The following is a 27,404-nucleotide window of genomic DNA, read 5'->3' as shown; positions in this document are numbered from 1 at the left end:
AGGATTAGATTTTATTAGATTTATATTTTGCGATTTGGCATAAATGACTCTTATCTAAACTTAATTAATGCTGTATCAATGGATATCTACTTGTTTGAAAATTATCTTTCCGACAGAATGTCGAGAAAAAACACTAAATGTTATATTTCACATTATAGAAATGTTAAAGTCCACCATTCATGTCCCTGTTAAACATGTTACCTTCTTGCCAGTGCCACCATGAGTTCAACATTCATATTCATGTTGAACATGTTACCTCCCTGTCAGTGCCACCATGAGTCACCTCCACCATTCATATCATGTTTAACATTACTCCGCCCGACACCATAGTTTCAATGATCACCATTCATATTCATGTTTAACATGTTCCTCCCAGCCAGTGCCACCATGAGTTCACCATTCATATTCATGTTTAACATGTTTCCTCCCAGCCAGTGCCACCATGAGTTCACCATTCATATTCATGTTTAACATGTTTCCTCCCAGCCAGTGCCACCATGAGTTCACCATTCATATTCATGTTTAACATGTTTCCTACCAGCCAGTGCCACCATGAGTTCACCATTCATATTCATGTTTAACATGTTACCTCCCAGTCAGTGCCACCATGAGTTCACCATTCATATTCATGTTTAACATGTTACCTCCCTGTCAGTGCCACCATGAGTTCACCATTCATATTCATGTTTAACATGTTACCTCCCTGTCAGTGCCACCATGAGTTCACCATTCATATTCATGTTTAACATGTTACCTCCCTGTCAGTGCCACCATGAGTTCACCATTCATATTCATGTTTAAACTGTTACCTCCCTGTCAGTGCCACCATGAGTTCACCATTCATATTCATGTTTAACATGTTTCCTCCCTGTCAGTGCCACCATGAGTTCACCATTCATATTCATGTTTAACATGTTTCCTCCCTGTCAGTGCCACCATGAGTTCACCATTCATATTCATTTTAACATGTTTCCTCCCAGTCAGTGCCACCATGAGTTCACCATTCATATTCATGTTTAACATGTTTCCTCCCAGTCAGTGCCACCATGAGTTCACCATTCATATTCATGTTTAACATGTTTCCTCCCGCCAGTGCCACCATGAGTTCACCATTCATATTCATGTTTAACATGTTTCCTCCCAGTCAGTGCCACCATGAGTTCACCATTCATATTCATGTTTAACATGTTTCCTCCCAGCCAGTGCCACCATGAGTTCACCATTCATATTCATGTTTAACATGTTTCCTCCCAGTCAGTGCCACCATGAGTTCACCATTCATATTCCTATTTAACATGTTTCCTCCGCTCAGTGCCACCATGAGTTCACCATTCATATTCCTATTTAACATGTTTCCTCCGCCAGTGCCACCATGAGTTCACCATTCATATTCATTTTAACATGTTTCTCCTGTCAGTGCCACCATGAGTTCACCATTCATATTCATGTTTAACATGTTTCCTCCGCAGTGCCACCATGAGTTCACCATTCATATTCCTGTTTAACATGTTACCTCCCGTTGCCACCATGAGTTCACCATTCATATTCTCATGTTTCCTCCCAGTCAGTGCCACCATGAGTTCACCATTCATATTCATGTTTAACATGTTTCCTCCCTGTCAGTGCCACCATGAGTTCACCATTCATATTCCTATTTAACATGTTTCCTTCCTGTCAGTGCCACCATGAGTTCACCATTCATATTCATGTTTAACATGTTTCCTCCCAGCCAGTGCCACCATGAGTTCACCATTCATATTCCTATTTAACATGTTTCCTCCCTGTCAGTGCCACCATGAGTTCACCATTCATATTCATGTTTAACATGTTTCCTCCCAGCCAGTGCCACCATGAGTTCACCATTCATATTCATGTTTAACATGTTTCCTCCCTGTCAGTGCCACCATGAGTTCACCATTCATATTCATGTTTAACATGTTTCCTCCCAGCCAGTGCCACCATGAGTTCACCATTCATATTCCTATGTTTAACATGTTTCCTCCCAGTCAGTGCCACCATGAGTTTACCATTCATATTCATGTTTAACATGTTTCCTCCCTGTCAGTGCCACCATGAGTTCACCATTCATATTCATGTTTAACATGTTTCCTCCCGTCAGTGCCACCATGAGTTCACCATTCATATTCATGTTTAACATGTTTCCTCCCTGTCAGTGCCACCATGAGTTCACCATTCATATTCATGTTTAACATGTTTCCTCCCAGTCAGTGCCACCATGAGTTCACCATTCATATTCATGTTTAACATGTTTCCTCCCGTCAGTGCCACCATGAGTTCACCATTCATATTCCTATTTAACATGTTTCCTTCCTGTCAGTGCCACCATGAGTTCACCATTCATATTCATGTTTAACATGTTTCCTCCCTGTCAGTGCCACCATGAGTTCACCATTCATATTCATTTTTAACATGTTTCCTCCCTGTCAGTGCCACCATGAGTTCACCATTCATATTCATGTTTAACATGTTTCCTCCCAGCCAGTGCCACCATGAGTTCACCATTCATATTCCTATTTAACATGTTTCCTCCCTGTCAGTGCCACCATGAGTTCACCATTCATATTCATGTTTAACATGTTTCCTCCCTGTCAGTGCCACCATGAGTTCACCATTCATATTCCCTGTTTAACATGTTTCCTCCCAGCCAGTGCCACCATGAGTTCACCATTCATATTCATGTTTAACATGTTTCCTCCCAGCCAGTGCCACCATGAGTTCACCATTCATATTCATGTTTAACATGTTTCCTCCCTGCAGTGCCACCATGAGTTCACCATTCATATTCATGTTTAACATGTTTCCTCCCAGCCAGTGCCACCATGAGTTCACCATTCATATTCCTGTTTAACATGTTTCCTCCCAGCCAGTGCCACCATGAGTTCACCATTCATATTCATGTTTAACATGTTTCCTCCCAGCCAGTGCCACCATGAGTTCACCATTCATATTCCTGTTTAACATGTTTCCTCCCTGCCAGTGCCACCATGAGTTCACCATTCATATTCATATTTAACATGTTTCCTCCCTGTCAGTGCCACCATGAGTTCACCATTCATATTCATGTTTAACATGTTTCCTCCCTGTCAGTGCCACCATGAGTTCACCATTCATATTCATGTTTAACATGTTACCTCCCTGCCAGTGCCACCATGAGTTCACCATTCATATTCATGTTTAACATGTTTCCTCCCTGTCAGTGCCACCATGAGTTCACCATTCATATTCATGTTTAACATGTTTCCTCCCAGCCAGTGCCACCATGAGTTCACCATTCATATTCATGTTTAACATGTTTCCTCCCAGCCAGTGCCACCATGAGTTCACCATTCATATTCATGTTTAACATGTTTCCTCCCTGTCAGTGCCACCATGAGTTCACCATTCATATTCATGTTTAACATGTTTCCTCCCAGCCAGTGCCACCATGAGTTCACCATTCATATTCCTATTTAACATGTTTCCTCCCTGTCAGTGCCACCATGAGTTCACCATTCATATTCATGTTTAACATGTTTCCTCCCAGCCAGTGCCACCATGAGTTCACCATTCATATTCATGTTTAACATGTTTCCTCCCAGTCAGTGCCACCATGAGTTCACCATTCATATTCATGTTTAACATGTTTCCTCCCAGCCAGTGCCACCATGAGTTCACCATTCATATTCATGTTAAACATGTTTCCTACCAGTCAGTGCCACCATGAGTTCACCATTCATATTCATGTTTAACATGTTTCCTCCCAGCCAGTGCCACCATGAGTTCACCATTCATATTCATGTTTAACATGTTACCTCCCAGCCAGTGCCACCATGAGTTCACCATTCATATTCATGTTTAACATGTTTCCTCCCTGTCAGTGCCACCATGAGTTCACCATTCATATTCCTGTTTAACATGTTTCCTCCCAGCCAGTGCCACCATGAGTTCACCATTCATATTCATGTTTAACATGTTTCCTCCCAGCCAGTGCCACCATGAGTTCACCATTCATATTCATGTTTAACATGTTTCCTCCCCACAGTGCCACCATGAGTTCACCATTCATATTCATGTTTAACATGTTTCCTCCCAGCCAGTGCCACCATGAGTTCACCATTCATATTCCTATTTAACATGTTTCCTCCCTGTCAGTGCCACCATGAGTTCACCATTCATATTCATGTTTAACATGTTTCCTCCCTGCCAGTGCCACCATGAGTTCACCATTCATATTCATGTTTAACATGTTTCCTCCCAGCCAGTGCCACCATGAGTTCACCATTCATATTCATGTTTAACATGTTTCCTCCCAGCCAGTGCCACCATGAGTTCACCATTCATATTCATGTTTAACATGTTTCCTCCCTGTCAGTGCCACCATGAGTTCACCATTCATATTCATGTTTAACATGTTTCCTCCCTGCCAGTGCCACCATGAGTTCACCATTCATGTCCCTGTTTAACATGTTTCCTCCCAGCCAGTGCCACCATGAGTTCACCATTCATATTCATGTTTAACATGTTTCCTCCCAGCCAGTGCCACCATGAGTTCACCATTCATATTCATGTTTAACATGTTTCCTCCCTGTCAGTGCCACCATGAGTTCACCATTCATATTCCTGTTTAACATGTTTCCTCCCAGCCAGTGCCACCATGAGTTCACCATTCATATTCATGTTTAACATGTTTCCTCCCAGCCAGTGCCACCATGAGTTCACCATTCATATTCATGTTTAACATGTTTCCTCCCAGCCAGTGCCACCATGAGTTCACCATTCATATTCATGTTTAACATGTTTCCTCCCTGTCAGTGCCACCATGAGTTCACCATTCATATTCCTGTTTAACATGTTTCCTCCCTGTCAGTGCCACCATGAGTTCACCATTCATATTCATGTTTAACATGTTTCCTCCCAGCCAGTGCCACCATGAGTTCACCATTCATATTCATGTTTAACATGTTTCCTCCCTGCCAGTGCCACCATGAGTTCACCATTCATATTCATGTTTAACATGTTTCCTCCCTGTCAGTGCCACCATGAGTTCACCATTCATATTCATGTTTAACATGTTTCCTCCCTGTCAGTGCCACCATGAGTTCACCATTCATATTCATGTTTAACATGTTTCCTCCCGTCAGTGCCACCATGAGTTCACCATTCATATTCATGTTTAACATGTTTCCTCCCTGTCAGTGCCACCATGAGTTCACCATTCATATTCATGTTTAACATGTTTCCTCCCAGCCAGTGCCACCATGAGTTCACCATTCATATTGCTATTTAACATGTTACCTTCTTGCCAGTGCCACCATGAGTTCACCATTCATATTCATGTTTAACATGTTTCCTCCCTGTCAGTGCCACCATGAGTTCACCATTCATATTCATGTTTAACATGTTTCCTCCCAGCCAGTGCCACCATGAGTTCACCATTCATATTCATGTTTAACATGTTTCCTCCCCGTCAGTGCCACCATGAGTTCACCATTCATGTCCCTGTTTGTTATGTTACCTCCCAGCCAGTGCCACCATGAGTTTCATTTCATTTTAACAAATTTTATTGACAAAGATGTTATAAGTCAAATGGATTAAATAACAGGCAAAGCCTATATAAATTCTCTCCAATGGTGGCAAAAGAAATAGTTTAAACTTACATAAATTATAGATATTATAATTAAGTTTTGAAATGAAATTTTACAACAGATAAAGGGAGATAACTCTTTTGCATACTCCATTCACACAACACACATAATATAAATACAGCTATTATTTTAATACAAGAACATGTTATATTACTAATTAGACCAAATGTTACTCAGATATTGACAGACAATGACCAACAGTCCATGTGTATATATATACACTTGTCATTGCTCTCAATACTGTTAAATTTCCTGAAAATAATTGAAAATATACACATGTATATACTTTTAATAAGATATGTGTATGCTGTATATAGAATAAAACAAAGTAACAGTATTAAAACAACCATGCTCAACAAAATACTCCAAGTATATCTTTATCAGAGGATAATTAGAGTAGAATATATACAATGTTATTCAAATGTTATATAGTAAATAATTTTTTTAAATATTTTTTTTTTTTTTTTTTAAGGAGAATCTTTAACTTTCATAAGCTTATTTCAAAAACTTATGTCATGGCTAATTTAAATCATATAGAGATTAAAACGTCTAGATTTACCTATATATAGGTGAACATCATGAAGTAATTGTCTGTTTATAGTTTTATCACAGTCAGGACAGCCTTGAAGAAGAATATTGATATCAATATGGTTATGATTTGCATAACTACTAATGGAGGTAAACAGGGAAAGTCTATGTTGGTCATATAAAGGGCATTCGAGAAAATAGTGGGATATAGTTTCATTTTCAAAAGAACAAGCACAAGATGTATCATCAGATAAATGGTCAGTATAAAGGTGGGAATTAAGATTACTACACAAATTTCTAAGTTGACAAAGAATTATATTAGCTCTTCTATCACCTTCTGTTTTAAAAAATTGGGTTGATTCAATTACAACTGGGACATCTTTATTAAGTTGGTGTTTAAAGGCTGAGAGAGAAGGAGAGTTAAAGAGATTGTTATTAGAAGTGTTTATAGTGCGACACATTAGTGGGATGAAACTATCAAAATAATTATTAGTTCTGCATATTGGTGGATTAAATATTCTTGTTTGTCTGAGAGCATAGCCATTATTGTTTTGATTGTTAATGTTATTGAAAGGATTTAGGATATCTTGTCAGTATTGTGGTGATAGGCCATGCATTATTTTGTACATCATTATTAGTTTGTGTTTGTGTCTTCTTACTGATAGTGTTTCCCATCCAAGTTCTGTATAAAGTTTATTGTGAGATGTTCCAGACCTAAGTCCTGTAATAATTCTGGCTGCTTCTAATTGGACAGATTCTAAAAGGTCTTTTGATTGTTGAGTGCAATTATCCCATATTATATCTGCGTATTCTAAGATTGGCCTAATAAATGCTGTGTAAATTTTAATTAATGACTGACGATTTACTTTATTTTTAATGTAACGAAGAATGTTTAATCTACTGTATGCTTTTTCATATATGTTAAGGATGTGTTGTTTCCATGATGCATCGTCTTTAAGTGTAAGCCCTAGGTGTTTGTGTTCAGATGTGTCAGTGATGTGATCGTTTCGAAGTTTATTGGGGGGCTGTTTTTGTTATGTTTTCTGGAAAATAGTACTGATTTGGTTTTGTTAGGGTTAAATTTGATGTCCCATGTTTTTGCCCATTCACTAATGTTAGAGAGGTCAGCTGTTAGTGCTTGAGCTGCTTGTGCTGGGTTTTCATCTATAATTACGTACAAGGAGGTGTCATCTGCAAAAAGTTTGATATTAGTTGAAAGATTATCAGTGATATCATTGATGTAGAGGAGGAAAAGAAGAGGCCCGAGTACTGATCCCTGGGGTACCCCAGCATTTACAACCTTGAACTGTGAATAGTAGCCTTCTGTGGTCACTCTTTGTAATCTATCAGATAGGTAATTGTCGAACCATAGAAGTAAATTTCCATTTATTCCATACATCTGGAGTTTATGTAAAAGACCTTTATGCCATACTCTGTCAAAAGCGTTACTTATATCACAAAAAATAAATCGAAGTTCCTTCCCTGGTCCATATTGCTAACAATTTCATTATAAATAAACAATAGTTGATTAACAGTGGAATCACCTGGTATGAAGCCAGACGGATGCTTAGATAATATAGAGTTGTCCATAAGATAGTTGTAGAGATATTTAAATACTATTTTTTCCATTAATTTACTGAAACAAGAGGTTATCGAGATAGGTCTATAATTTTGAACATCATTGGATGACCCATTCTCTTTATATATAGCATTTACATTTGATTGTTTCCAACTAATTGGAATTATTCCTGAATCCAGAGTTCTATTAAATAGAAGACTGAGAGGGAGAGTAAGTGAGTTACACAATTGTTTTACTATTTTAGGAACTATACCGTCTGGACCAGGGGGTTTATTTACATTAAGATTACTAATTTGGTCATATTAGTAAGTGAGTAAGGTATATAGGGCTGTGCTAACTGAGGTAATTCAAGGTTTGGTGAAGATGTAGAAATATTACTAAAATGATTATTCAGGATTTCTGCTTTATCAATAGGATGATTGATGGTTTGATTATCAGATTCAAGAGGTGGAATAGAAGAGGATTTATTAGTGAAGTTAGTAATAGATTTTGCTATCTTCCACCATTTGTCTGGAGGGACCGAGTTTTCATTTAGACAATTTTCAAGCTTTTTGATGTAGTTTTTTTTAGCCACACGAATCAAGTCAATTGTTTCATTCCTAAGATAACGAAATCGTTCGCAGTAGTGGGGAGTATTAATTATTTTAGCTTTTCTATGTATTCTATTGCGTTGTCTCATTTTTAATCTGATGGTATTATTCATCCAGGGCTTATCATTCGGGCGCACCGTAATAATTTTGGTCGGAATGAAACTGTTGACTTGTTCGGTGATTGAGTCTATAATAAATGAGTTAAATGTGTCTGGGTCTTGAAGTGTTGATAAGTTCAACCAGTCAATATTAAGGAGAGCATTATTCATACTTTCAAAATCAGCTTCATCATATTTTAATATGGTTTTTTTTTTATAAGTCACCTGTTTAAAAACAGTAAGAGAAATTTGAGCATGAACTGAATGGTCACTACAGAATGGTGGTGATACAAAAGTATTAGTTATTAGGTTGGGGTTGTTAGTAAAGATAATATCGATGGAAGTGGCACTATCAGGTGTTATTCTTGTAGGTTCATTGATAAGGCTAGCTAGGTTATGTTTAATAAGGAGTCTTGATAAATGATCATTTAGTGGTAAATTTAGCATATCAACATTAATAATCACCTGTAAGTATAACATCTAGTGAAGTATCAGTAGCTCTAGTTAATGTATCGTCAAGTTTACCCCAGTAATCAATATTACTATCAGGTCTATATATACAGCCAAGGAGAAATTTATGATTATTTATTAGAACCTCTAACCAGAGTAACTCAACATCATCTCTTTCCAAATCCCTTCTTCTCTTCAACACGACAGTATTTTTATAATAAACAATAACCCCACCCCCCGGCCCAGTTGTTCTATCCTTTCTGTAAGGAGCGACATTAAATGGTTGCATTTGAATGTCATTATCAGATATCATAGGATTTAAGTGAGATTCAGTTATACATACAATGTCATTATCTTCTAGCTCTACTTCGATCAGAGAGGTTTTATTTCTAAGTGACCGAGCATTTAAGTGAACAAGATTTAGATTCTGTAATGGTCCAGGATTACTCTCTATGTCATTACAACAGGATAATATTATAAGAAGTGAAATCAGTAGATAAAAAATGTTGATAGTATAAATATCTATTATTAAAAAATTAAAGTGATGAAAAAAGCCATGACATATTTCCTTAACGATATCTTGAGTTCACCATTCATACTCATGTTTAACATGTTTCCTCCCAGCCAGTGCCACCATGAGTTCACCATTCATATTCATGTTTAACATGTTACCTTCTTGCCAGTGCCACCATGAGTTCACCATTCATATTCATGTTTAACATGTTACCTTCTTGCCAGTGCCACCATGAGTTCACCATTCATATTCATGTTTAACATGTTACCTCCCTGTCAGTGCCACCATGAGTTCACCATTCATATTCATGTTTAACATGTTACCCCGCTGTCAGTGCCACCATGAGTTCACCATTCATGTCCCTGTTTAACATGTTTCCTCCCTGTCAGTGCCACCATGAGTTCACCATTCATATTCATGTTTAACATGTTACCTCCCAGCCAGTGCCACCATGAGTTCACCATTCATATTCATGTTTAACATGTTTCCTCCCAGCCAGTGCCACCATGAGTTCACCATTCATATTCATGTTTAACATGTTTTCTCCCAGCCAGTGCCACCATGAGTTCACCATTCATATTCATGTTTAACATGTTTCCTCCCTGCCAGTGCCACCATGAGTTCACCATTCATATTCATGTTTAACATGTTTCCTCCCAGCCAGTGCCACCATGAGTTCACCATTCATATTCATGTTTAACATGTCACCTCCCTGCCAGTGCCACCTTGGGTTCATCATTCATGTTCCTATTTAACATGTTCCCTCCCAGCTAGTGCCATGTGCCTTTTCCATGGTAACGACGATGTAATGAACAACACATGGACACGGACCCTCATATTAGTAAAAAGTGTCTCTTAATGTCCGAATAAGATTTAGATTCTGTAATGGTCCAGGATTACTCTCTATGTCATTACAACAGGATAATATTATAAGAAGTAAACAGTAGATAAAACATGTTGATAATATATATATTTATTATTAAAAAATTAAAGTGATAAAAAAAGCCATGACATATTTTCTTAACGATATCTTGAGTTCACCATTCATATTCATGTTTAACATGTTTCCTCCCAGCCAGTGCCACCATGAGTTCACCATTCATATTCATGTTTAACATGTTACCTTCTTGCCAGTGCCACCATGAGTTCACCATTCATATTCATGTTTAACATGTTACCTTCTTGCCAGTGCCACCATGAGTTCACCATTCATATTCATGTTTAACATGTTTCCTCCCAGCCAGTGCCACCATGAGTTCACCATTCATATTCATGTTTAACATGTTACCTTCTTGCCAGTGCCACCATGAGTTCACCATTCATATTCATGTTTAACATGTTACCCCGCTGTCAGTGCCACCATGAGTTCACCATTCATATTCCTATTTAACATGTTACCTCCCAGCCAGTGCCACCATGAGTTCACCATTCATATTCATGTTTAACATGTTTCCTCCCAACCAGTGCCACCATGAATTCACCATTCATATTCATGTTTAACATGTTTCCTCCCAGCCAGTGCCACCATGAGTTAACCATTCATATTCATGTTTAACATGTTACCTCCCTGTCAGTGCTACCATGAGTTCATCATTCATATTCATGTTTAACATGTTTCCTCCCAGCCAGTGCCACCATGAGTTAACCATTCATATTCATGTTTAACATGTTACCTCCCTGTCAGTGCTACCATGAGTTCATCATTCATATTCATGTTTAACATGTTTCCTCCCAGCCAGTGCCACCATGAGTTCACCATTCATATTCATGTTTAACATGTTACCCCCCTGCCAGTGCCACCATGAGTTCACCATTCATATTCATGTTTAACATGTCACCTCCCTGCCAGTGCCACCATGAGTTCATCATTCATGTTCCTATTTAACATGTTCCCTCCCAGCCAGTGCCATGTGCCTTTTCCATGGTAACGACGATGTAATGAACAACACATGGACACGGACCCTCATATTAGTAAAAGGTGTCTCTTAATGTCCGTATAAGTTATGTAATTGTGCGGACAAATTACATTTATCGTAAATATATGAATTACTCCCACATATGTTATACAGTTTCAATATCCAACAGAATAATTTTGTAAAGTTGACTGTAAAATCTGTTTACACGTCACACTATCAATGTTTATCTAGACGTTATATACAAGTGTATTATCGTAAATGTGTAAAATGAAGCATCTATGCCAAGTTTCATCAACATTCCCTAACTTAAGTAATTCCTCATAGAAAAGCATTACTAAAGCTAGGGGAAATCTGAAATTAAGGAGCCCTCCTATAAATGTGTAATGCTTCCCTATGGAGACTGTTAAGTTAAGGAATTCCTTAAAATTAAGGACTGTTGACGTAACTGGTCTCTGATCGACATAAACAGTCACTAATGATGGGTTTGTGTCGTTCAATTTACACTATATATAACACAGTAAAACTGAAGGCTTCGTGTGCCACAATAGATCAGACAGGTAGTTTGTTCCTCTGACGAACATCGAAACAATCGAATCTAGAATAATTCGGCTGTAATACAGTATAGATTCAAATTATTATGATAGCCATACACAATCTACGAAATTTGGAAGATATTAATATGAGATAGCAGATACGTTTAGAATAATGATAATAAATATCCAGTTCAGTTATCGTTTTACATGTCTTATATACGTGTAGTATAATAATAATAAATATCTAATTCAGTTACCGTTTTACATGTCTTATGTACGTGTAGTATAATAATAATAAATATCAAGTTCAGTTATCGTTTTACATGTCTTATATACGTATAGTATAATAATAATAAATATCCAGTTCAGTTATCGTTTTACATGTCTTATGTACGTGTAGTATAATAATAATAAATATCCAGTTCAGTTATCGTTTTACATGTCTTATATACGTGTAGTATAATAATAATAAATATCCAGTTCAGTTATCGTTTTACATGTCTTATGTACGTGTAGTATAATAATAATAAATATCCAGTTCAGTTATCGTTTTACATGTCTTATATACGTGTTGTATAATAATAATAAATATCCAGTTCAGTTATCGTTTTACATGTCTTATGTACGTGTAGTATAATAATAATAAATATATCCAGTTCAGTTATCGTTTTACATGTCTTATGTACGTGTAGTATAATAATAATAAATATCCAGTTCAGTTATCGTTTTACATGTGTTATTACGTGTAGTATAATAATAATAAATATCCAGTTCAGTATCGTTTTACATGTCTTATATACGTGTAGTATAATAATAATAAATATCCAGTTCAGTTATCGTTTTACATGTCTTATGTACGTGTAGTACATTCAGTTATCGTTTACTGTCTTATACGTGTAGTATAATAATAATAAATATCCAGTTCAGTTATCGTTTTACATGTCTTATAACGTGTATATAATAATAATAAATATCCAGTATAATAATAATAAATATCCAGTTCAGTTATCGTTTTACATGTCTTATATACGTGTAGTATAATAATAATAAATATCCAGTTCAGTTATCGTTTTACATGTCTTATGTACGTGTAGTATAATAATAATAAATATCCAGTTCAGTTATCGTTTTACATGTGTTGTGTACGTGTAGTATAATAATAATAAATATCCAGTTCACTTATCGTTTTACATGTGTTATGTACGTGTAGTATAATAATAATAAATATCCAGTTCAGTTATCGTTTTACATGTCTTATGTACGTGTAGTATAATAATAATAAATATCCAGTTCAGTTATCGTTTTACATGTCTTATGTACGTGTAGTATAATAATAATAAATATCCAGTTCAGTTATCGTTTTACATGTGTTATGTACGTGTAGTATAATAATAATAAATATCCAGTTCAGTTATCGTTTTACATGTGTTATGTACGTGTAGTATAATAATAATAAATATCTAGTTCAGTTATCGTTTTACATGTGTTATGTACGTGTAGTATAATAATAATAAATATCCAGTTCAGTTATCGTTTTACATGTCTTATGTACGTGTAGTATAATAATAATAAATATCCAGTTCAGTTATCGTTTTACATGTGTTTATGTACGTGTAGTATAATAATAATAAATATCCAGTTCAGTTATCGTTTTACATGTCTTATATACGTGTAGTATAATAATAATAAATATCCAGTTCAGTTATCGTTTTACATGTCTTATATACGTGTAGTATAATAATAATAAATATCCAGTTCAGTTATCGTTTTACATGTCTTATATACGTGTAGTATAATAATAATAAATATCCAGTTCAGTTATCGTTTTACATGTGTTATGTACGTGTAGTATAATAATAATAAATATCCAGTTCAGTTATCGTTTTACATGTCTTATGTACGTGTAGTATAATAATAATAAATATCCAGTTCAGTTATCGTTTTACATGTCTTATATACGTGTAGTATAATAATAATAAATATCCAGTTCAGTTATCGTTTTACATGTCTTATATACGTGTAGTATAATAATAATAAATATCCAGTTCAGTTATCGTTTTACATGTCTTATATACGTGTAGTATAATAATAATAAATATCCAGTTCAGTTATCGTTTTACATGTCTTATATACGTGTAGTATAATAATAATAAATATCCAGTTCAGTTATCGTTTTACATGTCTTATATACGTGTAGTATATAATAATAATAAATATCCAGTTCAGTTATCGTTTTACATGTCTTATATACGTGTAGTATAATAATAATAAATATCCAGTTCAGTTATCGTTTTACATGTCTTATGTACGTGTAGTATAATAATAATAAATATCCAGTTCAGTTATCGTTTTACATGTCTTATGTACGTGTAGTATAATAATAATAAATATCCAGTTCAGTTATCGTTTTACATGTCTTATGTACGTGTAGTATAATAAAAATAAATATCCAGTTCAGTTATCGTTTTACATGTCTTATGTACGTGTAGTATAATAATAATAAATATCCAGTTCAGTTATCGTTTTACATGTCTTATTACGTGTAGTATAATAATAATAAATATCCAGTTCAGTTATCGTTTTACATGTCTTATATACGTGTAGTATAATAATAATATAAATATCCAGTTCAGTTATCGTTTTACATGTCTTATGTACGTGTAGTATAATAATAATAAATATCCAGTTCAGTTATCGTTTTACATGTCTTATATACGTGTAGTATAATAATAATAAATATCCAGTTCAGTTATCGTTTTACATGTCTTATATACGTGTAGTATAATAATAATAAATATCCAGTTCAGTTATCGTTTTACATGTCTTATATACGTGTAGTATAATAATAATAAATATCCAGTTCAGTTATCGTTTTACATGTCTTATGTACGTGTAGTATAATAATAATAAATATCCAGTTCAGTTATCGTTTTACATGTCTTATGTACGTGTAGTATAATAATAATAAATATCCAGTTCAGTTATCGTTTTACATGTCTTATATACGTGTAGTATAATAATAATAAATATCCAGTTCAGTTATCGTTTTACATGTCTTATGTACGTGTAGTATAATAATAATAAATATCCAGTTCAGTTATCGTTTTACATGTCTTATATACGTGTAGTATAATAATAATAAATATCCAGTTCAGTTATCGTTTTACATGTCTTATATACGTGTAGTATAATAATAATAAATATCCAGTTCAGTTATCGTTTTACATGTCTTATATACGTGTAGTATAATAATAATAATAAATATCCAGTTCAGTTATCGTTTTACATGTGTTATGTACGTGTAGTATAATAATAATAAATATCCAGTTCAGTTATCGTTTTACATGTCTTATATACGTGTAGTATAATAATAATAAATATCCAGTTCAGTTATCGTTTTACATGTCTTATGTACGTGTAGTATAATAATAATAAATATCCAGTTCAGTTATCGTTTTACATGTCTTATATACGTGTAGTATAATAATAAATAATAAATATCCAGTTCAGTTATCGTTTTACATGTCTTATGTACGTGTAGTATAATAATAATAAATATCCAGTTCAGTTATCGTTTTACATGTCTTATATACGTGTAGTATAATAATAATAAATATCCAGTTCAGTTATCGTTTTACATGTCTTATGTACGTGTAGTATAATAATAAATAAATATCCAGTTCAGTTATCGTTTTACATGTCTTATGTACGTGTAGTATAATAATAATAAATATCCAGTTCAGTTATCGTTTTACATGTCTTATGTACGTGTAGTATAATAATAATAAATATCCAGTTCAGTTATCGTTTTACATGTCTTATGTACGTGTAGTATAATAATAATAAATATCCAGTTCAGTTTATCGTTTTACATGTCTTATATACGTGTAGTATAATAATAATAAAATATCCAGTTCAGTTATCGTTTTACATGTCTTATATACGTGTAGTATAATAATAATAAATATCCAGTTCAGTTATCGTTTTACATGTCTTATATACGTGTAGTATAATAATAATAAATATCCAGTTCAGTTATCGTTTTACATGTCTTATGTACGTGTAGTATAATAATAATAAATATCCAGTTCAGTTATCGTTTTACATGTCTTATATACGTGTAGTATAATAATAATAATAAATATCCAGTTCATTATCGTTTACATGTTATCGTGTATATATAATAATAAATATCCAGTCAGTTATCGTTTTATCTATACGTGTAGTATAATAATAATAAATATCCAGTTCAGTTATCGTTTTACATGTCTTATGTACGTGTAGTATAATAATAATAAATCCAGTTCATTATCGTTCAGTTATCGTTTTACATGTCTTATGTACGTGTAGTATAATAATAATAAATATCCAGTTCAGTTATCGTTTTACATGTCTTATATACGTGTAGTATAATAATAATAAATATCCAGTTCAGTTATCGTTTTACATGTCTTATGTACGTGTAGTATAATAATAATAAATATCCAGTTCAGTTATCGTTTTACATGTCTTATTACGTGTAGTATATAATAAATTCGTTCAGTTATCGTTTTACATGTCTTATATACGTGTAGTATAATAATAATAAATATCCAGTTCAGTTATCGTTTTACATGTCTTATGTACGTGTAGTATATATAATAATAAATATCCAGTTCAGTTATCGTTTTACATGTCTTATATACGTGTAGTATAATAATAATAAATATCCAGTTCAGTTATCGTTTTACATGTCTTATGTACGTGTAGTATAATAATAATAAATATCCAGTTCAGTTATCGTTTTACATGTCTTATGTACGTGTAGTATAATAATAATAAATATCCAGTTCAGTTATCGTTTTACATGTCTTATATACGTGTAGTATAATAATAATAAATATCCAGTTCAGTTATCGTTTTACATGTCTTATGTACGTGTAGTATAATAATAATAAATATCCAGTTCAGTTATCGTTTTACATGTGTTATATACGTGTAGTATAATAATAATAAATATCCAGTTCAGTTATCGTTTTACATGTCTTATATACGTGTAGTATAATAATAATAAATATCCAGTTCAGTTATCGTTTTACATGTCTTATATACGTGTAGTATAATAATAATAAATATCCAGTTCAGTTATCGTTTTACATGTCTTATGTACGTGTAGTATAATAATAATAAATATCCAGTTCAGTTATCGTTTTACATGTCTTATATACGTGTAGTATAATAATAATAAATATCCAGTTCAGTTATCGTTTTACATGTGTTATGTACGTGTAGTATAATAATAATAAATATCCAGTTCAGTTATCGTTTTACATGTCTTATGTACGTGTAGTATAATAATAATAAATATCCAGTTCAGTTATCGTTTTACATGTCTTATATGTACGTGTAGTATAATAATAATAAATATCCAGTTCAGTTATCGTTTTACATGTCTTATGTACGTGTAGTATAATAATAATAAATATCCAGTTCAGTTATCGTTTTACATGTGTTATGTACGTGTAGTATAATAATAATAAAATATCCAGTTCAGTTATCGTTTTACATGTCTTATGTACGTGTAGTATAAATAATAATAAATATCCAGTTCAGTTATCGTTTTACATGTCTTATGTACGTGTAGTATAATAATAATAAATATCCAGTTCAGTTATCGTTTTACATGTCTTATGTACGTGTAGTATAATAAAAATAAATATCTAGTTCAGTTATCGTTTTACATGTCTTATGTACGTGTAGTATAATAAAAATAAATATCCAGTTCACTTATCGTTTTACATGTCTTATGTACGTGTAGTATAATAATAATAAATATCCAGTTCAGTTATCGTTTTACATGTCTTATGTACGTGTAGTATAATAAAAATAAATATCCAGTTCAGTTATCGTTTTACATGTGTTATGTACGTGTAGTATAATAAAAATAAATATCCAGTTCAGTTATCGTTTTACATGTGTTATGTACGTGTAGTATAATAATAATAAATATCCAGTTCAGTTATCGTTTTACATGTCTTATTACGTGTAGTATAATAATAATAAATATCCAGTTCAGTTATCGTTTTACATGTCTTATGTACGTGTAGTATAATAATAATAAATATCCAGTTCAGTTATCGTTTTACATGTCTTATGTACGTGTAGTATAATAATAATAAATATCCAGTTCAGTTATCGTTTTACATGTCTTATATACGTGTAGTATAATAATAATAAATATCCAGTTCAGTTATCGTTTTACATGTCTTATGTACGTGTAGTATAATAATAATAAATATCCAGTTCAGTTATCGTTTTACATGTCTTATGTACGTGTAGTATAATAATAATAAATATCCAGTTCAGTTATCGTTTTACATGTCTTATATACGTGTAGTATAATAATAATAAATATCCAGTTCAGTTATCGTTTTACATGTCTTATGTACGTGTAGTATAATAATAATAATAATATCCAGTTCAGTTATCGTTTTACATGTGTTATGTACGTGTAGTATAATAATAATAAATATCCAGTTCAGTTATCGTTTTACATGTGTTATATACGTGTAGTATAATAATAATAAATATCCAGTTCAGTTATCGTTTTACATGTCTTATATACGTGTAGTATAATAATAATAAATATCCAGTTCAGTTATCGTTTTACATGTCTTATATACGTGTAGTATAATAATAATAAATATCCAGTTCAGTTATCGTTTTACATGTGTTATGTACGTGTAGTATAATAATAATAAATATCCAGTTCAGTTATCGTTTTACATGTCTTATGTACGTGTAGTATAATAAAAATAAATATCCAGTTCAGTTATCGTTTTACATGTCTTATATACGTGTAGTATAATAATAATAAATATCCAGTTCAGTTATCGTTTTACATGTCTTATATAGTGTAGTATAATATAATAAATATCCAGTTCATTACGTTTACATACGTGTAGTATAGTAAATAATAATAAATATCCAGTTCAGTTATCGTTTTACATGTCTTATATACGTGTAGTATAATAATAATAAATATCCAGTTCAGTTATCGTTTTACATGTCTTATATACGTGTAGTATAATAATAATAAATATCCAGTTCAGTTATCGTTTTACATGTGTTATGTACGTGTAGTATAATAATAATAAATATCCAGTTCAGTTATCGTTTTACATGTCTTATATACGTGTAGTATAATAATAATAAATATCCAGTTCAGTTATCGTTTTACATGTCTTATATACGTGTAGTATAATAATAATAAATATCCAGTTCAGTTATCGTTTTACATGTCTTATATACGTGTAGTATAATAATAATAAATATCCAGTTCAGTTATCGTTTTACATGTGTTATGTACGTGTAGTATAATAATAATAAATATCCAGTTCAGTTATCGTTTTACATGTCTTATATACGTGTAGTATAATAATAATAAATATCCAGTTCAGTTATCGTTTTACATGTCTTATGTACGTGTAGTATAATAATAATAAATATCCAGTTCAGTTATCGTTTTACATGTCTTATATACGTGTAGTATAATAATAATAAATATCCAGTTCAGTTATCGTTTTACATGTGTTATGTACGTGTAGTATAATAATAATAAATATCCAGTTCAGTTATCGTTTTACATGTCTTATATACGTGTAGTATAATAATAATAAATATCCAGTTCAGTTATCGTTTTACATGTCTTATATACGTGTAGTATAATAATAATAAATATCCAGTTCAGTTATCGTTTTACATGTCTTATGTACGTGTAGTATAATAAAAATAAATATCCAGTTCAGTTATCGTTTTACATGTGTTTATGTACGTGTAGTATAATAATAATAAAAATATCCAGTTCAGTTATCGTTTTACATGTCTTATGTACGTGTAGTATAATAATAATAAATATCCAGTTCAGTTATCGTTTTACATGTCTTATATACGTGTAGTATAATAAAAATAAATATCCAGTTCAGTTATCGTTTTACATGTCTTATATACGTGTAGTATAATAAAAATAAATATCCAGTTCAGTTATCGTTTTACATGTCTTATATACGTGTAGTATAATAATAATAAATATCCAGTTCAGTTATCGTTTTACATGTCTTATGTACGTGTAGTATAATAAAATAAATATCCAGTTCAGTTATCGTTTTACATGTCTTATGTACGTGTAGTATAAATAATAATAAATATCCAGTTCAGTTATCGTTTTACATGTCTTATATACGTGTATATAATAATAATAAAAAATATCCAGTTCAGTTATCGTTTTACATGTGTTATGTACGTGTAGTATAATAATAATAAATATCCAGTTCAGTTATCGTTTTACATGTCTTATGTACGTGTAGTATAATAATAATAAATATCCAGTTCAGTTATCGTTTTACATGTGTTATGTACGTGTAGTATAATAATAATAAATATCCAGTTCAGTTATCGTTTTACATGTGTTAATAAATATCGTTCACGTTTTAATGTAGTATAATAATAATAAATATCCAGTTCAGTTATCGTTTTACATGTCTTATGTACGTGTAGTATAATAATAATAATATAAATATCCAGTTCAGTTATCGTTTTACATGTCTTATATACGTGTAGTATAATAATAATAAATATTCAGTTCACTTATCGTTTTACATGTGTTATGTACGTGTAGTATAATAATAATAAATATCCAGTTCAGTTATCGTTTTACATGTCTTATATACGTGTAGTATAATAATAATAAATATCCAGTTCAGTTATCGTTTTACATGTGTTATGTACGTGTAGTATAATAATAATAGATATCCAGTTCACTTATCGTTTTACATGTCTTATATACGTGTAGTATAATAATAATAAATATCCAGTTCACTTATCGTTTTACATGTCTTATGTACGTGTAGTATAATAATAATAAATATCCAGTTCACTTATCGTTTTACATGTGTTATATACGTGTAGTATAATAATAATAAATATCCAGTTCACTTATCGTTTTACATGTCTTATATACGTGTAGTAGAATAATAATAAATATCCAGTTCACTTATCGTTTTACATGTGTTATATACGTGTAGTATAATAATAATAAATATCCAGTTCAGTTATCGTTTTACATGTCTTATGTACGTGTACCGACTGACTTGAAAAGATATGAAGATAAAAAAGATTAAATTCTCATTCTTTAAATTACTATTAATTTCGATTATCCAAGGGTTACTAATATCCACCCATAGTAAATCTGAAGGCAGTTCAGAGGAACAAAACTGACCAATCACAGGCCTGCAGATGGCAACAGATGAAAGAGACCGTTTAGTCCTTTGATGTACACCAAAACAATCGAATATCAGTAAGCTTCATAACTCTGACGTTTGCGTCGCTGTCTGTAATATATAAAGGAAGTCTCCGTAAGCTTGTGGACGGACTGTGTTTTCTGATGAATTATCTCTCGTCAAGGGTGGATATAACGACAGCGATAGTAACCCTTGGAGTATTATTGATGTTCTTTTGAGGGATCAGACCATTGTGACTATAATCACTAATCTGTTGGTAATTTGTGAATGTCCTTTGTATATTCAGTTTTGATATACTAATTTGTAACGCTTTAGCTTGATAATTCTAGCTCTCGAGCAAATAAATTCAACAAATGCAATGTTTCGTGTGTTTGAACAGAATGAATAAACTAATTCAACCAATCGCCCATGTTTCGTGTGTTTGAACAGAATGAATAAACTAATTCAACCAATCGCCCATCTCAGCATTCCTTATGACAGACAGAGTGACGATGATAAAACAAAAGATCGCACGTCTAAGGCAAACTTTATTTCAGTGTAGATTAAATAGAAAGACATCAGTTGTTATTTAGCTAGTTTTTATAGTACCAATCATTGTATGTCCATATAAAAACAAATGATCTGGATTATATATATTCACAATTGTACAATAATTACAGTAGAAGCATTGCTATTTTATTTAAAAAACTAAAATATTGAAATGTACAAGGTAATGTTTACACAAGCATAATAAATGTAAGCATTTCATAAAAAAAATAACTTAAAAGACATTAAAATGTACAAGATAATGTCTTTGTGGTCAGCATTTCATAAAAAATAACTTAAAAAAACATTGAAATGTACAAGATAATGTCTTTTTGGTCAAAAACTGAAGCAGAAAAAAGTACAAGTTTCTATTAAACTGCATAACAATAGGGGTGAGACAGGGGTGAGACAGGGGTAAGCCAGGGGTGAGACAGGGGTGAGAGGGGTGAGACAGGGGTGAGAGGGGTGAGACAGGGGTGAGCGATATCAGAGGGTAAGATCACCAATACAGATAATTAAACAGGGCAAATACTAGACAGGTGATCCAACAGGAAAATCACTAATCAACACAGACTCTGTTACTTAATATTGTACATACATTCACATTAATGAATTATAACAACATTACTTTTTTTTTGTAAATATATTAATTTCTACCAGTAATTTCGTATTTCATTTAAATTGTGTATATTTCCTTAAAGGATATTTTATATTTGTTGCTTTGTTTGTTTTGTTTTTTTGTCTTTTGCTTATGGAAATAGTGCCAAACTGAATCAGTAATCTCAGTAATGTATAAACCAAAAACTCTTCAAGTCAAGATAGCCATATAGATAATACTAGCAGGTCCGTGAAAGTGTTATTGAGACTGTTATTGAGACTAAATACACAAATCAGGCGGAACTATCCGACGGTCCTTCTGTTGGTCCCACAGCTGATTCCTCCTCTGCCGCCGTAGTCTGTTCCTCCTGATTCGCATCAATGAAAGCAGTTCCCTGAGCCGCCGCAGCCTCCTCTTCCTCTGTCGCAGCCTCTGCAGCCTCCTCTGACGCTCTCTCCGCTGCCTCCTCTGCAGCCTCCTCTGCTGCCTCTGCTTCTTCCACTGCCGCTTCTAATGCTGCTTTTGCCTCTTCTATCGCTGCCTCCATAGCCTCTATTTGATCCTCTGACATCCCACTCTCTTCTATGAATGTTTTCAGAGATTCTTTTGCTTGCCTAACTTCAGCTTTAGCTTCCATAAACGCTTCTTTCTTCACCTCTTTGTCAGCCTCCTTTAAAGCCGCTTTCATTGCCGTCATAGCATTATCGATTGTCTCTTTCATTTCTGTCCAAATCATCGGAGCATCCTCTATCTGACGTTTTTTCCTGTCAGATGTTTGTACATCGCTGTCGGCGTCATCCTGGGATGATGCTTGAGTATCGGAACTTGGTCGTGCATAAGCCGACACCAGGAGAAACAAGCCGACGAAGAGAATCACACGCATTCTGAAACCAGTACAACAAACAGAAATAAATACACACATCATCACTTGTGTTTCTGAGATATTGGGTAATCGTTAAAACGCGATGTATCAGACACTATGGGTTGTTGATCAGAAGGTTAAAATGTCGAAATGTACTACGTTGGTGTTGATATGTGATACATGTACAAAAGCATGTCGAATTTTAGATTACAAAGTCATGATTTTATCATCATTTTCTTCATTTTGTACAACGAAACGATTATGTTTGTATGAGAAACCTAACGTCAAGAAAGTGGCATCTACGTCCTTGCCTGACGTCGAGAATCTGTCGAAGGCATCTTAACGAACAGATTACATGTTAGATTGTTGGTTTGAGGTTCTAATGTATTGGTACATTGTTCATTAACGTACGAGGACCTAAGGTCGTCAGGCTCTTTAGGTCGTCATGCTAAATTATCGCGCATACATTGTGTTGTATGACTTCAAACCATCATGCCAATCTATATGCGGATAGATGCGTGTACGCTAGTCTGCACGCTCGTGCACGTTACGGTACAAAAATCTGTGTTAAGCTACTATATAGTAGGTTCAATCTGCTGCGTTCGTTATGACCAGGGCCCAGTTGTTCAAAATGTGATTAGGCTAATCACAGGTTAACGCCAATTTTCAAATCAGGATAAAATAAGATCAGGTAATACAAATTGTACAAAATTTTATAAGATCCTTAAGAACTTGTTTCTTGACCTGCTTGCTGATTTTGATGAAGATAAAATCACAAATTTTACAGCAAATAAGAAATGAAAATTTCACTAATCATGTGATTAAACTAATCACTCTTTGAACTTCCGGGTCCTGGCCATTAGATACCCAGCCATTAGCCTCTTACAGGGACAACCTAGATCAAAGTACAATGTAGCTTGTCCCTGCGTGTTAAAGGGTACCTCAGTCTAGTTCTACCACTAACCTAACTCTTTAAATAAGCGTATCTGGGTAGTGTATCAGAACATACATTAGCGTATTTCTATCCAGTAATATTCCCATCATTATTCCGTATTTGCATATTACAGAGTTATCTTCCCTTGCGGGTAGGTATTGATTGTGACGTCATGTGTTTGCGAGCGTAACGCCATACGTTTCAGAGAATTCGACGTGAATTGTGCTCACAAAATAGTGACGTAACAATCGATACCTACCAGCAAGGGAGCTAACTCTGCAATATGCAAAGACGGAATAGCGTATTATAACTTATCCTAACGTATCACAATGTACCAAGGCGTACCTCCACCTCCTCATTTTTTTTTAATTCGAGGATTCAGTCTCGTTGAAATCTCGTTTTAACCTGGATCAAAGAAGTTTTGAAGATTTCAAATAAAATGTATTAGTATTAATATAATTAACCGACATCATGTTCTCAAACGTATACTTTTCCACAAATTTTAACTGAACAATGGTAACTTAATAATTTGAAATATTTTTACAGGTTCTTGAATCCAAAAAATAGCCAGACTTGGAGGTCTATTTTTAGCAATATCAAATTTTCACCAAAATGGTACACCCACTTCCAGTTCTTGTACACCAAAAATATTTAGTAACAGTTTAGCACATAATATAAAACTATATACAAAATTTCAAAAAAATCCATGACCGATAAAGTTGTCATCTTAATGACAAATTACTGTGAAGTTGTTTTTTTTTCAAGAAAAATCTTATATTCTTATATGGCTAATATTATGATAAATTAAAGGGTACAAACTATTATATTTCTATCAAAGATGCTCCACCGTTGACAAATGGTATTGTTTCACCATTAAAAACAGGAGCAGACGATTTAGTATTTTTCTTTAGATACAAAAGTTACTTAATTTACACCATTACCGCCATTGAAAAATTTGAGCTTCTACTTTTACTTTTTAAGTTGAAAATATGAAAAGTAACTAATTGCATCCCGAAAAAAATCCGTAGCACTATGTCATATATGGAATGAAGAACCGATTGCTCATGCACCAAAGGCAAAATAAATTATTTTATATTATTTTTGTGTTAATTAGACATATATATACACGATTAAACTCCAATTATTGTTCAAATGATGAATATCATTTATGCTTTGTCGGCGGTGGAGCATCTTTAAAATAGAATGATTTTTTGATTATGTAAGGCACCGAAATGTAATTATTTAGCCCATCAAGAAAAATATATAATCTTAAACCCCTTAAGATAGGGGTTTTCTGTAGAAGATATGTAGTTAAACAGAGTTTTAACGTAAGTAGTTTATCTACTTCCGGTTCTTGTGCACCAAAAATATTAAGTAACTCTTTAGAATATTACGCAAGAAACCTATGTTCAAAATCTCAAAGAAAAAAATGCATGACCAGTAAAGTTGTCAACTGAATGGTTAATTACAGTGGGGTAGTTTTTATAAAATCATATATCCTTATAATACTCATATAATGACAAATCAATGGGTGTAACGTATCATATCTCTATTGACATGATAGGTTTTATAATTTTGGGCACTGAAATGTTATTATTTAGTGAATTTAAGATTGGAATAGATCGGAACAGATTGGAGACTTCCGAGTTATTTTATATATGTACAGTCACGTGAAAACTCAATATTTGAATCTTATCATTTAATAACTTTACGAATACAAACTTTACATACAAAAGTCAGTAAATATGGAAAGAGGCGGAGAAAAATATCTAGAAGACTTTAAATCCGTTTTCTATGACAGCAATTCATATACCATACGACTTGAACGCAGTCATATCTGCGCAAAATATCTTGGAATAATGCCACTAAAATCATGTAAATATGCCTGTTTACAGAAGACAAAACTAAACGAAAATAAAAATTGTAAATAGTAATTGAATACAAAATATGAAATTCTAGTATTTCTGGTAAAATCAAATAAAACGTATGGATAAAGCGTTACCGTACCTGCTGCTGTCTGTGCTGGACACGACGTGAGTTACAGGTTACAGGAGCTGACGAAGTGAGTTACAGTATTAGAAAGTCGGATACAGGTGCTGACGACGCCGAATGGAAGACTGGTGAAGACAACGTTTGTGTAGCCCTTATTTATACGTTTCCTCCACATCTCACGTCAAATTCGATTTTCATATTACTATGTAGGCTTTAGATGGCAATTTAAAACTTTCCTTTATGCTTCGTATTAATCAATGTCACTCGATGGTTCTCGTACGTTAGTTCATTTTTTCTGATCCTAAGGTTTCCATTGACTGTAATAACGGTATAGAGCCACTTAAATGATCAGATTCCACAAATGTCACCGGCGTTAATTATCTAACTTGACAGAGGCCACCATACCGATGGTCGGTTACCAGGATAAAGAATAATATATTGTCATTTACAGTGAACGGAAACAGTTAAGTTAAATATATATAAAAAAATCCCTTTAGGCCGTTACGTTATACAGTGTAAGCGACATTATACAACAAAAGCACAGCAAATGATAAAACCTGGTCGATTAAAGTCTGTCGCTGAACAATTTTCTGATTAAATAAATCCATTGAAGTTATGTGGTTTTTCTAGCCTTCAGTGGGTAGCGGGGCGTCTCAGCGTACCACGGTCAAGTTCGTTATATACCTGTGTTTACTCAGCTAGTGTTCTCCTAAAGGACATTCTATGGGGTTTGATATTCGGCCGTTGTTTGATACATGATGGCCAATTGGTAAGGAGCATTGTCTGCTACAGTCCATCGGAAACAAGTCTTATCAAGCTGGATGGGCGGGAATGGAATTGTTATTAATACAGAGATGGGGCATTTACCCGATCCAACATGGGAACTAGGACTCAAATTGGGAAAGGAATAACACAATAGCTCCTTAGATAACATTCGTAATTATATACATGCAAAGACGGAATAGCGTATTAAGGTTATTATCACAATGTACCAAGTTTCCTCATTTTTTTTTTTAATTCGAGGATTCACTGTGAAATATCAAAGAAGTTTTTTTTAAAATGTATATTCATATAATTAACCGTTTATTGGTATACTTTTCCACAAATTTTAACTGACAATGGTAACTTAATAATTTGAAATATTTTTACAGGTTCTTGAATCCAAAAAATAGCCAGACTTGGAGGTCTATTTTTAGCAATATCAAATTTTCACCAAAATGGTACACCCACTTCCAGTTTCTTGTACACCAAAAATATTTAGTAACAGTTTAGCACATAATATAAAACTATATACAAAATTTCAAAAAATCCATTGACCGATAAAGTTGTCATCTTAATGACAAATTACTGTGAAGTTGTTTT

General features: G+C 33.1%; 2 protein-coding genes across 2 annotated transcripts in view; both read right to left on the bottom strand.

Moving 5' to 3' along the window:
- The window catches only part of LOC138306245 (uncharacterized), a 42,489-nt gene that overhangs the window by 8,511 nt on the left and 6,574 nt on the right, over positions 1–27,404 (bottom strand). The gene's annotated exons all lie outside the window — the stretch shown is intronic.
- LOC138306562 (tol-Pal system protein TolA-like) lies at positions 21,641–26,490 on the bottom strand. Its single transcript, XM_069247005.1, has 2 exons — positions 26,058–26,490; positions 21,641–23,138 (listed from the first exon to the last, which is right to left on the bottom strand). The coding sequence occupies exon 2, from the start codon at positions 23,135–23,137 to the stop codon at positions 22,547–22,549; it is 591 nt and encodes a 196-aa protein (XP_069103106.1). The 5' UTR covers position 23,138; positions 26,058–26,490; the 3' UTR covers positions 21,641–22,546.

Source organism: Argopecten irradians, chromosome 13 (genome assembly GCF_041381155.1).
Source record: "Argopecten irradians isolate NY chromosome 13, Ai_NY, whole genome shotgun sequence".
NCBI classification, from domain to species: Eukaryota; Metazoa; Mollusca; class Bivalvia; order Pectinida; family Pectinidae; genus Argopecten; species Argopecten irradians.
This window is presented reverse-complemented; position numbering and strand designations above follow the sequence as displayed.